Below are 17,222 nucleotides of genomic sequence, written 5' to 3'. Positions count from 1 at the left end.
TTTTCTAGATCACAAATCCTTGGCATTTAGTGAGAAGAGTTTTGCTCTCGTCGTATCTGTTTTGATAACTGCTTTTCTAGAAGGATGGAGGAAAAAGAGGGCCACCACAGTCACTAGAAATTGACGTGGCAGCTTTGTACCTCTGTTTAATATGTTGTGGTCATTCTTATTGGGGGAAAAAAGATACTAGTTGGGTGTTTAATCAAAGATATGGCTTAAAAAATTCTCACTAATTTCAGTACTTATCCTAGTGTAAAGTAAAAAAGAAAAACTCTCGTGACTTAAAGATCACAACATATAGGGCAGATTTATTTATTCATTATTATTCAGCATATACCATCGGCTAGAAATTGTTCTGATACAAACACAATACCCCACATAAACCCGGTAATAATTATAATGTCCAGAAAATAAATCACAAAATTAGCCTAGCCAAGTGTTGACATTCTAAAAATGAACACAGATCAAATTAAACAGTATTACCATGGAGCCATATAACATGATCTTTATGAAGAAAGCTATGTGGTCAGTGATAAAATAGAGAGATATCTGATTTTTAAAATAGTAACTACTGGTGTAGTTTCCTTTCAAAGAAATGTAAAGAGGGCCACTTTCCTCTAATGCCATAATAAAAGATTACCCTGTACCGCCTCCTTGGTCCCCAATGGGTAACAGTTTCATACCTGTTCTTCCAATAACTCTTGCCACAGTATGTTGATCTCCTGTAACCTGTTCCAGCTCTCTTCAGTCCAACGACACACGGCTGTCCAGCGCTCGCCGAGCCGCTAGGGAAGGAAGAAGCCAGCCTCTGTGAGCTCAGTCTAAGACAGCGTCATCACCATCCCGAGAAAGCCACGATTCCATTGTTCGTGACCATAGCAGTTTATGAAAAGTACTTTTATAAAAGTTGCTTTAAAATAATACCGACTAGCTGGGCACGGTGGCACCCGCTTTTAATCCCAGCATTTGGGAGGCTAAGACAGGGGGATCATGGTTTGCAGACAGCCTCAGCTACTTAGTGAGGTCCTCTGTAACTTAGTGAGACCCTGTTTCAAAATAAAGAATAAAAAATAGGGCTGAGGGTGTAGCTCGGAGGTCGAAAGCCCCCTGTGTTCCATCTTCAGACACACACACACACACAAAAAAAAAAGGCAGAGCACCAATTACATTTCTTAACCACCTTTTACATGCCAAGATAATTTTTCATCTATGACTCCAAAATTATGATGTTTAGCTTTATAAAAACTACATTTTGAATAAGAAAATTTCTATAAAATAATAAAATGCTTAGTTTATTGTGTTTTATACTACATGACCCATAGGAAATTCCACATAAATTAGCAATAAAAAATAGACCCAAGTTAATTCAAATCAATTAAAATAATACTGACTAACCCTATAAACATATGAACGGGAAAAGCTAATTTCTGTAGAATTAAGTTGTCACATTACCAAGTGAGAACACAGCACAACCAGAACTCTCTGTGGCTCCTTGCATTTCACTGTGGCTTTTCTACAAAACTGCAACATTTTTACATGTAATTTCAAAATAGAGGCAACACTTCTATTTTTTTGTACTTCAAATTTTTCAGCCTAAGCCAGGCATGTGGTGCACACTTTTAATACCAGTATTTCAGAGGCTGAGACTGGAGAACTGCAGGTTCGCGGCCAGCCTCAGCCACTTAGTAAGGACCTCCACAATTTAGTAAGACTGTTTCAAAATAAGAACAAAAAATAGGTCTGGTGCCAGGCACAGCGGTGCACACTTATAATCCCAACATTCAAGAGGCAGAGACTGGAGGATTTTGGTTCGTGGACAGCCTTAGCTATTTACCAAGGCCCTTCGCAACTCAGTGAGACCCTGTTTCCAAAAATATAAAGACTAAAAAATAGGACTTGGAGTGTAGCTTGGAGATAGAATGCCCCTGGGTTCCAGTACAGCAAAAAAAGAAAAAAAAAAGGGGGGGGGGCTGGGGATGTACCCCTGCATTCAATCCTCAATATTGCCAAAAAAAAAAAGAAAAGAAAAGAAAAGAAAAGAAAAGAAATTTTAGGCCATAAATTCTTTAAAACAAAGGCAGAAAGGCAGAGCACCAATTACTTTTCTTAACCACCTTTTACATGCCAAGATAATTTTTCATCTATAACTCCAAAATTATGTTTAACCTTATAAAAACTAAGTTTTGAATAAGAAAATCTCTATAAAATAATAAAATGCTTAATTCGTTTATTGTGTTTCATACTACACGACCCACAGGAAATTCCACATAAATTAGCGATAAAATCTTACAAGTATAAACACTACTAAATAAATGATTAACTTATTTTTAAATGATTTTCCCTAAATCCTTTATAATGATTTTCCCTAAAACTTGCTGAATTACCATTTTATAAATAATGATTAACAAATGTTTAAATTTCCACATTACATATGAACAAGAATTATTTAATTCATAGCATACTATTTTGATATTTAACGCCAGTGTGTTTTTGATAGAGCAAAGGGCAGAGAATTTAGAATCGGAAAATAGAGCTCCAGTGTCAGCATGATAACCTGTCTAATCTCAGGAGCATCACTGAAATATCTAAATTTCAGTTTCCTCCCTGCCCAACATACACAAACACATTCCTCTCCGGTTCCCGTAGGAACTAACTACTCCTGCGCTGAAGTCTCAGACGCACTGGCCAGCTTTAAGTATTACAAATGAAAAGAGGTTTCCATTAGATAAAATTATAGCCTGAAAGTTGCTGGAAATTCTAAGTTAACAACATCGTAACAGGCAACCTAAACACTGTCCAAATGAAATGCCAATAAATCTCTTCATACAGACTTGTAGAGATAGACTATCACCTCACAAAAAGAAGCAATTTATTGGAACTTCCAAAAATGTTGCTGAAATTCACATATGGATCTACCAAAGGAACGGGGATACTAAATCCTACATGGCTAAAATTCTCAAGTCCTAATTACACCTCTACATTTTCTTTTTGTACAATGCATATTCGTTGTCCCTCCTGTCCCCCAACCTCCTGCAAAGACTCAGGTCTGCATGGCTGGAATTTACATGTTCATAAATTCCTCAAAGGATTCTTTTTCTTTTTTTTTTTTTTTTGTGGTACTGGGGTTCTGGAAGCCCTTCTACTTCCGGGCTACACTCCCAGACCTATTTTATATATTTTTAATTGGAAACAGGGTCTCTTAAGCCAGTGTGCGCGGCTGGCTTCGAACCTGCGCTATCCTCCTGTCTCCGCCTCCCAAGCGCGGGGATTACAAGCGTACGCCACCACGCCCGGCATTCCTCAAAGGATTCTGAGCAAAGAGTCTGTGGACCACCTGTGATGAGTTTCTGGCTTCCTGGTCTCGCACAAGGAAGCTGGGCACCTAGCCCCGTCCACTCTACCCTGCCCAGATACTCCTGTGACCCAGAGGCTGTGGAACGCAAATGGGAAGTTCAACTCAAGGTAGGTGTTATGGTTTGTGTCTTCCTGTATTAAAGAAGTCCTCCTGTCCCTTCCTGTATTAAAGAAGTCCTTTAATTCCCAAAGTCTTATGTCAATGGTATTTAAAGGGCAGAAACTTTGACTGTGGCGTTTAGAAGCGGGGCCTCTGGAAAATGACTGTGTTACACTAGGCCATTAAAGTGGTGCCACCCGTGATCAAATATAAGGAGTGAGACCACACAGATAGCATTATACACTTGCTCCTGCCATGATTTGATACAGCCAAGGAGAACCATATAAGAGGGTGTTTCAAAGCTGTTTGTTAAATAAACCACTTTTTTCTATAAAGTAGTTTGCCTCTGGTATTTTGCTATAATGAAAAGCTGACAAAGTAGGTTTTTCTACCCTTCTGGATAAAGGATGAGTCAGCATGTGAAGCACAGAGCAACGTACAATTGGTTCTCAGATGACCGGTCCTTGGGGCTCTGCTGCAGGGTCCTCACCTGTAACTGATCTTCCAGGACCGCTGTCGCGCTGTCCCCGCTGTTCTCGTCAACAATGACCACCATGTGTGTCAAGGAATTTACTTTCACCTGTTCAGCTTCAAGATCACTTTGCAAACTCTGGAGGAAAAAAAAAGTTAAGAAAAGCTATTATGTCTACTCTTTCACATTTACCTATTTAAAATCCAGTCGGTTGTCAAAAGCAATTAAGAACACCTAATGAGACATCGTATTTAAATTACTGATCATTACCCTAAGTGTTCCCTTAATGAAACAAGCCCGTTGTACATCCTTCCATTTCATTATGAACCAAAGCGGGCTGGAAATGTAATGTCATACAGGTTGCAAATGGGACAGCATCACTTTTATTCCAAGTTCTGGCCAAAAACAATATCAAAGAGCATAGAAGTTAGCCAGGTACAGTGGTATATACCTATAATCCCAGTACAGGCTGAGACAGGACAGTCACAGATTTGAGGCCAGCACATGGTAACCTGGCAAGACCGCTTCAAAGTAAAAGAGAATAAAAAGGGGTGCAGTTCAGAGACAGGCCCAGTTCTATCCCCAGTCTACCCCCCATCACATATACACATAAAAGCATAAAAGAATTGAGTGTCTATAGTAAACACTAATATAAAAACGTAGAATTAATAAGTTGAGGGGGGATGGGAATTGAGTAAGGGCTAAATGATCACTGTGTGCATGTATGCCTCTACCATCTTTACCATCTACCCCTTTAAGTCATAGGAATACAATGCACCAAAAAATAAAAAAAAATTTTAAAACTGAAAAGTTCAGAGTTAAGGTATATAAAGCCAACCAGACATGATGGCGGATTGCAGGTTCAAGGACAGCCTTAACAAGACCCTCAGTAACTTAGAGAGAGCTTGTTTCGGAACAAAATTTTAAAAAGGGCTGGCAGTGTAGCTCAGACATAGAATACCACAGGGATCAATTCCAAGTACCATCCAAAATTAAAAATAAATGTGTGTTATATGTATGCATATATATGTGTGTGTGTGTGTGTGTGTGTGTGTGTGTGTGTGTATGATCTCATGCATGTGTGAGATACTTTCATCCAGTGTCATATCTATGATCTAAAGTAAGAGATAAGTAGAATGCTACCTGATACACGGAGCTATTCTAATTAGCTACCCAAGAAAGCACATAAGGACTTAGGCCTGCCTTTCGTTCTTCCCTCTCCCATGGGAAAAGCACACTCATTAGACTAATGTATAGTGATAATTTGCTTAAACAATATCAATCATGCTGTCCTAGTCTCTTGTGGTGCTTAATATATCCCTAAAGCTTTATTAAACAGTTACCAGATGTTTTAATGATCAATAAAATGCTCCAGTTTACAGAGGTTATCTTACTATACCTCTCCTTATCTTGGCTATGATAAATTATCTACTTGACTTGTTTCCAAATTAAGTGAATTAAACTGTCCCCCACATTTGGACTCTCCCCTCCCAGCCTGATGCTTTTCTGGATCAAAAAAGAGGCAACAGGTTTCCTTACAATAGGAGGCACAAATACTGCCAGGTGTTGCTTCTTTAAACATACTTTTGGGACTCTCACCTACTGATAGGTCCCAAAAGACCCTTCTCCAATCCTACAAAAGCTATGCTCTTTGTGGGAAAACCATATACACCTATTTCCATTTGGACATTTGCTTTCATTCCTGGCTCAGAAAAGTCACCTCGCATGAACTCCACCCTATGAGCTGCTGAAAGAAAGATCCCCAGGAACTCCGTGCTAATGGGAGAAGCCATCCACCCCCGGGAGGGCTCAGTGCTGCTTCTGCGTATTTGATAAGGTAGAAACAAAAGAGGAGATGGGTTTACTTTGTGTTCCTCGAGCAACTTTTGCAGGGACAGTAAATCCTCCTGGAGCGGGCAGGTCTCCATCTTCTGGATGCGCTCCTCCGTGAGGCTCAGCCAGGCCGAGAGCTGCTGCAGCTGCTGCTTCTGCAGTTCCATGAGCACGTCGTGTAGCCTGGCAGGGACAGAGCGTCACTTCCACCTGCTCCTTCCTTTGCAAAGGCCACAGCCCTCCCCACAGGCACCAGAGACTCAGGGCCAAGTGGCACACCTCGTCCAACCAGCAAAAGCTTTAATAGAGAATAGTATTCTAGGGACCCAGAGTGCAGAATGGTGACTCCTGCTAAAAGTGCTAATTATGTAGAAATTTAAAAATTGTAAATAAAAAAAATAAATAGAGAAACCAGGGGGAAAAGGTTTATTTTCTTCCTAAATGGAACCCATTAAATGCAGTGAAGGAATGCAAATAACAGTACCCTCTATTCATCTCAGAATCATTGTTTCTTCAACCAGGAATTCCTGCTTATTAAATAGGTGGAAATAGCAATAGACTGCAATACACAATACATGAAATAAAGTGGACCATGAGAAAAAAAAAACGCTTTAAAAAATGCCATAAATGGAGCCATCGGTCCAGATAACATTAGTCATCGTACCAGGTAATGGTTTGCAGATTTTAATAATACTGAAAATAGAGGATTGTCCACATGAACTATCTTTTTCCCTTTTTGCCAATTTCTACATTCCAACTTTTAACTTTTGGCTTGGCTAATATATCAGAGAAGAAAGGAACCAAAAATGGTGGCGTATGTCTGTAATCCCAGTACTTGAGATGCTGAGAAAGAAGAATATCATATTGGAGGGCAGCCTCAGCAACATGGTGAGACCATCAGCAACCTAGTGAGACTCGGTTACAAAATAACAATAAATAAAAAGAGACTGAGGGGTTAACTCAGAAGCAGAATGTTCCTGAGTTCAATGCCCAGTAGCAAAAGAAGAAGAAGAAAAAAAGCTGTGCATGGTGGTACAAACTTGTAATTCTAGTACCTTGGGAGGCTGAGACAGGAGGATCGCAGGTTCACAGCCAGCCTCAGCAAGTTAGCAAGGCCCTCCACAACTTAGTGATACCTAAATAGAGCTGAGGGGGATGGCTCAGAGGCAAAATGCCTCTGGGTTCAATCCCCAGAACCACCAATAAAAAAATAAATAAAAGAAGGAAGATAATGTAAAATCCCAGCAATATCATACATAGAAAAGAGTCAAAATGCTACCAGTCTGCCAGCCCTGTCTTCACAGACATGCAGACTACCGGCGCAGCTCCGCTGTTCAGTGAGGGCTCTGGGACAGGGCGCTCGGCTTCCAGCACCCACTCACCGCGACTGCCTCTCCATGCTGTCCACGCGCAGAGCCTCCCACCGAGCGTTCAGCAGCGTCATCTGCTCCTGGATCTCAAACTCCTCTTCCTCCGACAGAGCGCCCTGCGTGATGAGCTGGTTGCCTGCCTGCAGGACGCTCCCCACGCTGCTCTGGTGCGAGGTCAGCTCCATCATGAAAGCCTACAGAGGCACACCGTGAAGATCTGTGAACTGCTCATCGCAAAAAATAATCCCTTATTACATTGCTAGGGGGTAGCCAAAATACCCATGCAGCCAAAAAAGAGGTAGCCTGGTAGAAGGCAGGAGACGTAGACTTAGAGGCAATGTTTTAAATTCTGAAAATAGAAAATAATCACCTGGCGTAATTCAAAAGAGAATCAACGAAGAACAATGTTCTGTCTGATGGTACTTAATGTTTTTAAGTACATGCCGATTTTGCTACCAGTAGACCATAAGTGTGGAATTAGGGATACATACAGTAACTAAAGTGGACACAGTAGTGTACTCCTTATTTCAGCTTCTCCAGAGCCTGGGGCAGGAGGGTCTCAAGTTCAAAGTCAGCTGTCAGCTGTAGCAATTTAATAAGACTCTGTTTCATAATAAAAAGGGCTGGGGATGGAACTCAGTGGTAGAGCTCCTCTGGGTTCAATCCTTCACACTCTTGCAAGAGGAACGAACTAAAGAATACTAGGCAGTTCTGTTCTTTTTTTTTTTTTTCTTTTCTTTTGGTGCCAGGACTAAACCCGTTGCACAATGCCCCCAGCCCTATTTTAATTTTTATTTGGAAACAGAGTCTCGCCTTTCTAAGTTTCCAAGGCCATCCATCCTGTATCAGCATCACAAGTACTGGGATTGCAGGAATATGCCACCATGCTCAGCTATTCTTTGTCATTCAAAACAGCAAGTAAAATATGTCCATCAACAGCCGGGCATAGTGGTGCACTCCTGTAATCCCAGCATTCGGGAGGCCGAAACTGGAGGATCCTGGTTTGCGGACAGCCTCAGCTACTTAGCGAGGCCCTTTGCAAAGCAGTGAGACCCTGTTTCAAAAATAAAAAGACTACAAAATAGGGCTAGGGGGTGTAGTTCAGAGGTGCAATGCCCCTGGGTTCCATCCTCAGTACCGGAAAAAAAAAAAAAAAAAAAACTCTATTAACATACTCTATGCAAAAAAAAGTGTTTAACCAAAAAGAAATCTCCACATGGTCAAAATCACTAATACTCTATGCAAAAAAAAGTGTTTAACCAAAAAGAAATCTCCACATGGTCAAAATCACTAAACTGCAATATATGATATCCTTGAAATACCAACAAACTCTCATTACATAAAAGTATATAAGAATACTGTGATACTGAGTAAAATTGTGTACCTGTTCAATTATACAACCAAAAAACACTTCCTGAGAACGCTGAAAAAGTAAAGATTTGGTATATTGATTAGTCACTTTTTGGAGGGGGCACTGGTTGGCTGGTTGGTTTTTGTATGTGGTACCACTGAGCTATAACCTCAGCGCTTTTTATTTTTATTTGGAGACTGGGTCTTGCTAAGTTACCCATGTTGGCCTTAAACTTGCAATCCTCCTGCCTCGGCCTCCCCATCATCTGGTATTACAGGAGTGCACCACCAGAGCCAGCATTTATTTTTATCTATAGCAATACACTAGATATGAGCAGTGTTCGGCATCGATTTCCATCAGTGGCTCTACAAAATGGACAAGTTAACCATATGACTAAAATCTGAAATCTAATTCCTATGCACAGTTAGTCACCCACACTGATTTGATAACAAAACCCTATTTAAATATCGAGTCCTAAAATACGCCATGAAGTTTTTGTGAAGCAGACTTCAGTAAACACCAAACATCAGGGTGGAGCCTCAAACTCACAGACAGGGCCGTGGGCGGGGCACAGACACCAGCCCATCAGCTACAGATATTTACTTCGTGGGTGGCAAACTGCTCCTTGACTTCTTCGACATCATCAGAAATGTCATCCTGCTCCTGAAAAGTGTCCTCTGCAGAGAGCAGCCAGGTGAGCACTTCCTCCAGCGCCATCTGATAGCTGTCGAGATCCAGGCCCACCTCCGGGGCAGCGCTGGCGGCTGCAGCTCGCGCACTCTCCCGCTCCTCCTCCGAGGCTGTACTCTATGGAAATAAAACCAAGAAAACCCACAATCGTCATGAAGAGGCGAGGGTTTAACAAGGACACGCTGGAGGACCCAAGGCAGCCACCACTGGGTCTCCGGGATTAAAGTCTCTCGAGTCAGGCAAGCAATGGCGCAAACTAGTCACCAAGCATTTATTCAGTGAGCTGGGACAGCAAAAAGCAAAAAAGCGACACCAACTCATGAGTTCTACGTTCAAGGCAATGCAAATATAGCTGGGGAGAGAGAGATCGCCCATATGAATCACTGCTGAACAAAAATAAATGGCTATCTGCAAAGTTATAAATGCCATGGTCCCATTAGGGTTGCTATTTAAGTTCACCAAGGACTAAAAGAGAAAAGTTCCATGGAGGAGCTGAAATACACTGGGCCCTGAACAATGGATGCAACTTACAGAAAAAGAAAGACTAAATTAGAACTCTGCTTTAACCTCCCCCAGTTAAAATGCTTTTTACTGAATTGCATTTTAACATTGCATCTTAAATACTGAAATAAAGTCACACACACACACACACACACACACTCACACACACACACACAGTACTCACTGTTTGGGAGATTTTGCTTTTGAGGCAATGGTCCTCTAGTTTTGTTTTATTTTGTTTTTAATGACTCAGAGAATACATTTCTCTTTAGTTCTTTCTAAGCAACTGAGTTTTCCTTTATGTACTTTAGGATCTTAAAACCAAAGCTACTACCTCTCTTGTCCATTGGTTCTCTTTCAGAACCTCTTTAAAAACTGCCTACTGACTATCTCCACTTTATCAACTCTCATCCACAATTTGTAAATAAACTATGCTACCTGTACATAAATGAAGACAGAGCAATAAGACCCACGCTCATGTGCTTAGCAGCGACAGTTCAACATTCCCTTTCGGTTGACTCAGTATTTCCCCAAAACTCAACTGAGTAGTTATCAAATGCGCTTTTAGCATCACCTTCAGATAGAGCATGTCATTAACCAACCACCAGAACATTCTTTACAGTTATTGTGCTACGACAATGCACACGAACCAGAGTTGTTTGCAGTAAGCCCAAAGAGCTGTTCAGTCCATGTTTCTTAACCCCTCAGGGGCCTTCCACGTGGCCGACCACTCCCCACCTTCTGCACCACGAACACCACAGTGCTTTGTCTCGGCTCAGTAATAGCTGCCAACTCCTCAAAATTATGCCCCAGCCCTTTTCCCTTCTTTCTGTATACATTGCCTCAATATTTGCATCATATCCTACACACCTTTCTGTTTCTAGCCTCAAGCTCTCTTCTGAATTCCAAACTCCTATATTCAACTACCCTAACATTTCCACTTCAATGTCTTCTAAGCATGTCAAACCATGTCTATGATTAATTCGGCTCGTTTTTCCCCCAAAATTTGTTCCTCCTCATGCTCCACACACCTAAGTACTCCAGCTGAAAAGTTGAGAGCCAGTCTTGGTTTCTATCTTTCACCTCCAACATTTAATAGGTAAGCAAATTCCACCTTCAACATTGATCACAAATCCATCTGGTCCTTCCCATCCCTATAGCCACCTAAGTCTCTCGGCTAGACTCTACTGGCTTGCTAACATTTGCCATCCACACACACTCCTACCTCCATGTTGAGGTCCAGTCCTCAACACAGCAGCCGGAATGATCTTTAGAAAAGATCGTCACACTGGAAAGCTTCTCCGCCCAAAGTCTGACACTGTTTTCTCAATGCTCTGAAGACACGGTTTAAAATTCTCAACATAGTTTACAAAAATACTGTGATAGCAAGAAAAAGAGAAAGGGAAAATGTATGCATGCACAGGGCTAGATTTTGAAAGGTTAATCAGAAAAGACCCCTTTAAAAGGTTCCATTTAGACTAAGGAAAACTGGGAAGCTTGCCATACACTAGTGGGTGGAGAGGCATTCCGGAGGGAATCTGCATACAAAGAACTTTAGCTAAGAAGAGGAAAAAGTTCACGGCAACAGCACTGGGAAGACAGGCTGGGTTTTACAAACCATAAGAGCAGAAATGCTCTTTAGTTAATATGAAGGCAGCTACCCAAGAACTCCGAAAGTTACTGAGCAGCAAAAGGTCACTTGGCTGAACCAGCTTGGAAGATGTCATCGACATGCAAATGTTCAGAAAGTGTTCATTAAGCTCCGTAAGGAGATACCTAGAGAGAGGTGCAGGAATTGTTTGCTGACCACCTACTGCTATACAGCATATGTTTGTAGAAAGTACAGAGCAGAGAGGAAAACTGGCTATTAGTATTCATGACAGAGCCATGGATGCAAGCTATGTCAAAGAGATGATTAAAACCTGGTCACATTTTATTTCTCCAAGTAATGTAACTCAACCCGTAGGGTGCTAATGAAAGCAGCAGACGAAGGAGTTAGTGTGCATATGCGTGCTCTTAAGCCAACAGTACATGGTTGGTGCAATTCTCTGACCTGAACCTTAAAGAGAAATGATTATTTTATTACATTTTATAAAAGCAAATAAAGTCCCTTTCTTTTGAAGAAAGAATAGGATCACCTATAAGAATTCAAATACCCAAAGTACCTCACTCCAATTAAGAAATGATCCTAAAACCAAGAGGGGAGGGAGGCGGTGGGTAGGAGGAGGGAGATTTGATGGAGGAAGTAATTAAATTGACACGATGCACATGTATGAAGTTATCCTTGTCAGTCTCGATACGGGGTGTGGGCAAAGCTTGGTGAGAGCCTGGGGAAGGTCACCAAGGGCTGAGCAAGCACGTCCAAGTCCCGCTGAACTCCATCATGAGAGAATCCCAATCCAATAAGGACATGGTTCTGATGCCAGAAGACTGTCCGAGCCACCTACAAAGGTGCATCCGTAGACTCGAAGAGCTTTGACTCAGCATCACTCCATGTCTGAGACCACTAAAAACAGCACTCAGTTCGTAACCAGGCCCCATCTCATCTTCTTCTTCTAAGTTGTTTTTTCTTTTTCTAAAAAAGCCATGCTAATTTTGAAATGAAGAAAAGTAAAAGCATTGCTATATACTATCCAAAGAATCGGGGTCTCGCTAAGTTCCTGAAGCTAGCCTCGAATCTGCAATCCTCTTGTCTCAGTTTCCCAAGTACTGAAATCCTAGGCATGCACCACCATGCCTGACACGTTAACACTTTCTTAAGGAGCTTGTAGGAAGAGAATGCCAAAACAATACGAGAGGAAGTATTAAGTAATAGCTTATGCTTATTAAGTGCTTACCAATGTAATTTTAGACACTTCTAATACATTATCTTTATCAAGGAGGTGATTTTAAACCCTACCAGTGGAGAGGTGAAGTAACTAGCCCCAAAGAAGTAGCAAAAATTTGTAACTCAAGCTCCAACTTGCTTCCTCTCCAAAATGAATTTCTTATCGTTTTGAAATCCATGTGTATCTCTTGGTTACTAAAATATTGGGCTGAGTGACTTCAAAGATCCAACAGGTAAGTGTCATTCATTTTTAAGAATTAAGAAGATTAGCTAGACTAAAATAGAATGATATAAAATATGGATTGATTTCAGGCAAAATAATGAAGGAAGAGAAGTCATTATTTTATTTATATCTCCTGGGAAAAATCTCATTTGTATTTTGATGAGGAAAACCATTGTAAACCCTTTCACGAGGAACTTGACGCAGAGCTCGTTGTAAATTACTCTTCCTAAATGAAAGAGAAAACGTATGTGTTAATTGACCTCGTGAGAATATAACGGGAAAAATCATTAATGGTAAAAAAAAAAAAAGAAGAGAATTAGTACTCAGAAAACAACAAGACGGACATGAGTAAAACCACCTCAGCACAGTTGTGGATGGAGAGCAGAGGACAGGAAAACGCCGGTCCCTAAGTGTGGCATACGGCAGCATCATCCACAGCCCTGGACCCTCGCTCCAGCCTCCGTGTGTGAAGGGAGACAGGTTCTCTCCAAATACAGTCCGTCAAGTTATGGTTTTCTATTGCACCCGCGTGACTGCGTGCTAACTAAAACCCCGAACCTCTAGTGACGTAAGCAGAGAAACCAAGATGTTCTCAATCAAGAAAAGCAACCTGGACAGCCAACCATTTTAATAAAAAGGCACTGGCACCTGCAAGTGGATCTCTCCCTCTTCACATTCTTTCTTGTATCTCCTTGGGAGCGTCTCCACCTCTCGGATGGCGTCTATTGTGACTTGCTGAGGTAGCACCTCGAACAAAGACGTTAAATACATAATTATGGATTTCTTGTCAGGAAGCTGAACGGCGACATCTAAAAATGAAAGTAAGAAGCAGCTTCATTTCGGGTCCAAAACATGAACCGCTCAATATTAGGCATAAGATAACTGTCTTTGGGACCCATAAACAACACTAACACCTCACCTTCTCAATACTGTGTCTCAGTACATTGGTTTTTCATATCAGAAGATAAGAGACAAAGGCAATGAGGATTGCTTCTTTTTATTCAGTCTCCCATTTTTTTTTTCTTTTCTTTCTTTGTTTCTTCCTTCCTTCCTTAATTTCTATGTGTGTTTACTGGGGATTAAATCCAGGGGAGTTTTCCCTCCAAGCCACACCCCCAGCCCTATTTTATTATTTTGGTACAGGGTCTTGCTAAGTTGCTGAGACCTTTACAAATTGCTGAGGCTGACCTCACACCTATGATCCTCCTTTCTCTGACTTCCAGGTACTTGGATTACAGACAGGAGCTAACACTGATGGTTCAATGGTAGGATTCTCAGTACCCCATTTCTTTTTGTTCTTGTTTTTTGTTTTTTACTTAACTTTTAATTTTTAATATACTTTTATTGGTGTATTATAGTTTCACATCGTAGCGTAGTTCAGAGTGATATTTCAGGACATAAATGCATGCAACACTTGATGAGCAGTTTTTAAAATCTTCCCTAGGCCAGGGGTGGTGGCTCAAGCCAGTAATCACAGTACTTGAGAAGCTGAAACAGAAACACTGCAGACTTGAGACCAGCCTCGGCAACCCAGCGAGACTCTCAAAAACCTAGCAAGGCCTGTTTTGTAGTAAAAAGCCTGAGTTTGTAGCTCAAACATGGAATGCTCTGGATTCATTCTCCATGCCACAAAAATAAACAAATAAGGATCTTCCCTAAAAGTTATCCCAAAGTACTCAAAACTAAACTGTATGCTACCATTTAAAATAATGATAAAGAGCCGGGCGTGGTGGCGCACACTTATAATCCCTGCAATTGGGAGGCTGAGACAGGAGGATCCCCCGGGCTCAAAGCCAGCCTTAGCTGGCTTAAGAGACCCTGTTCCCAAATAAAATATAAAATAGGTCTGGGAGTGTAGCCTGGAGGTAGAAGGCCCCTGGGTTCCATCCCCAGTACCACTAAAAAAAAAAAAAAAAAAAAGATACAACTTTATTCACACTGTGTAAATAAGTCTAGAACTCAACTCCACATTGGTTATCTAAAATCTTCATTGTATGCAATCCTTACATTACATAAAAATGTATTTACATAAGTTAAACCAAATAAGCCCGGTGTGGTGGTGCATGCTTATAATCTCAGCATTTGAGAGGCTTAAAGAACGGACAATCTTGGCTCACAATGTCAGCTACTTAAGTGAGGCCCTTTGCAACTCAATGAGACCCTGTTTCAAAATAAAGAATAAAAAATGGTGCTGGGGTATCGCTCAAGATGTAGAATGCCCCTGGGTTCCATCCTCAGTACCGAAAAAATTAATCAAGTAATTAATTAATTAAACCAAAGAACAAATTATGTATCTAATATACATATATATTCTAAAGCATTACATCTTGATACAGATTAGATATTTTCCAATAAAATATTTAAATGTCTGCCTAAGCAATTCTACAAATTGCTACGTACCAAAGTGCTAATAATTTGTCTGCAATAAGATTGCTTATACCTATATTTCAAGAGAAAAAAGAAGATTCCTCAATGCTCATCATCCATGCTAAAAAGAAAAGAAAATACTTCTTTTCAAAGGGTCCAACACGGTAAAGCAAAATCAAGAGCAAAAGCAAATCTCGAACCATACCTTCAGGATCCAGCAGCTTTTCAATTCCCAAATAAGAGTGAACTTTGCTGAAGGCATGTTCAAGCCTCTCAATCGGGGACATTTTGACAACTCTATCCCAGCTGAAGAGCTCAGGTCTGAAATCACCATGCAATAATAAATAAATACATAATAATAATAAATAAATACATAATAATAAATAAATACATAATAAATCACCATGCAAATAAGATTCAAGAAAGACTATTGTAGAAACAAAGTAGGCATTGTTATAATCTGGCTTAGATCTTTGAAACTGTGAGTTTAAATTTTAAAAAAAGTCTTATCTCAAAGGTTTATCAAATAGAAAAAATATTTAAACATAAATTACAAACATAAAAACAATAGGCAATGCACTGTAAGTTTTTTGCACTAAATATGCACGTTATAATTTCTGGGGCTGTTTGTTAGGGAGCTGGAAAGAGCAAGGGGGAGGAGGAGGGATTAGCTCACCCCACTGGGGAGGAGGCGCTTCACCTCAGGCTCTGGAGAACCCCACCCATAAACTGCCTCCTTGATGACAGATACTACTTTCATAAATCTAAAAGGAAGCAACTGTAACTAGATAGGGGGCTTTTCAGCCCTGGAGCATGTGCATAGCACTAAGCCCATGGATTTCACTTAGGTACCATAGGAAGATTTCCAACACAGCAGAAACCGCTCAGATGCACTAAGTTGAAACCCAGAAAGGATGGTGACCTCCTCAAACTCTTATACATGAGGGGGAGGTTTCCAGACTAAATAAAACTTGCCACAGGGAAGACGCCATGCCATTTTCCACTTCCAGAAAACCCTCCATGCACATGGTTTCTTCTTCCACCAAAGCTGCTCTCCCACCTCACTGCACGAATCTCTTATGCTTCACCTATCTGTGTTTACCATCTGAAATTTTTCTCTTGGGAATAAATAACTGAGGAAGATTGCCAACCGTTAACCATTAACTTTCAGAGCAACCACTAAAAGACTAGAATACATAGTATTTCACACATAGTAAAATTAAAAAGGACGTTGGGGTTGCCTATCAATAAAAAAGCAGACAAGAAAGAAAGGTTAACAGGATGAAGAAGCTCCGACTAAACGGCAAAAATAACTCTAAATATATAGTTAGCAAAATGATGATGGACACAATTCTCTAAATAAAGGGCCAAGGTCAGCAGAATAGAACAATCCTGCTATAATCTGATCATAGGATAATTCTAAAATGCAGGCCTGAGCCGGGCGTGGTGGCGCACGCTTGTAATCCCTACGCTTGGGAGGCTGAGACAGGAGGATCACGCAGGCTCAAAGCCAGCCTCTCAGGCTTAAGAGACCCTGTTTCCAAATAAAATATAAAATAGGTCTGGGAGTGTAGTCCGGAGGTAGAAGGGCTTCCAGGAACCCCAGTACCACCAAAAAAATAAATAAATACAAAATAAAATGCAAGCCTGAGAGGGTGTCCCTCCAATTGGTCCTCTCCAACATCCTGCTGTCTGGTATTTTATTTCTATCTTGACTTTCTTTTAATTACACAACTTAGACAGTATCGTCATGCTGATACACCCAAAAGTGGATCATTGTCTTTGTCCTCTGTTCTTGAATCCTAGACTCGCTCCCTTCTGGGCTGAGTGCCCCAGCCTGTCTTCCCCTAGTTCCTCCTGAACTTCTCCAATCTCCCACCTCTCTGTCCACAGCAACCACGGCTCTCCTGGAAGCCAGGAGCCACGTGGGTCTTTCTTCAGTAAATCTGCCATTTTATATACTATTCAATTTAAATTTTTGGCCTGTCTTTTTCTGTGCTGTATATCTGTGTCTATCACACAGAAGGCACTCCACATATACTTGTTGAATTAATTCACTAACAGATTAAAAAGTATTGGCCAAATGTAAGAACTTCTTGATTTAAAAAAAAAAAAATCTCTTAACCAGCTAGGA

At 40.9% G+C, this 17,222-nt stretch overlaps 1 protein-coding gene across 1 annotated transcript in view; it reads right to left on the bottom strand.

The window, feature by feature from the left end:
• The window catches only part of UTRN (utrophin), a gene marked incomplete at both ends in the record, with an annotated part of 491,377 nt that overhangs the window by 409,410 nt on the left and 64,745 nt on the right, over nucleotides 1–17,222 (bottom strand). The window contains 7 exons of the mRNA XM_080700143.1: nucleotides 684–785; nucleotides 3,945–4,064; nucleotides 5,792–5,942; nucleotides 7,142–7,323; nucleotides 9,084–9,287; nucleotides 13,370–13,530; nucleotides 15,294–15,409. Coding sequence (XP_080556269.1) covers nucleotides 684–785; nucleotides 3,945–4,064; nucleotides 5,792–5,942; nucleotides 7,142–7,323; nucleotides 9,084–9,287; nucleotides 13,370–13,530; nucleotides 15,294–15,409 — 1,036 coding nt within the window. The remainder of the gene's footprint in view (nucleotides 1–683; nucleotides 786–3,944; nucleotides 4,065–5,791; nucleotides 5,943–7,141; nucleotides 7,324–9,083; nucleotides 9,288–13,369; nucleotides 13,531–15,293; nucleotides 15,410–17,222) is intronic.

This window comes from Muscardinus avellanarius (genome assembly GCF_963383645.1).
Source record: "Muscardinus avellanarius genome assembly, chromosome: 8".
Lineage (NCBI taxonomy): Eukaryota > Metazoa > Chordata > Mammalia > Rodentia > Gliridae > Muscardinus > Muscardinus avellanarius.
Note: the sequence above shows the minus strand (reverse complement) of the source record. Positions and strands in the feature narration are given on the sequence as shown.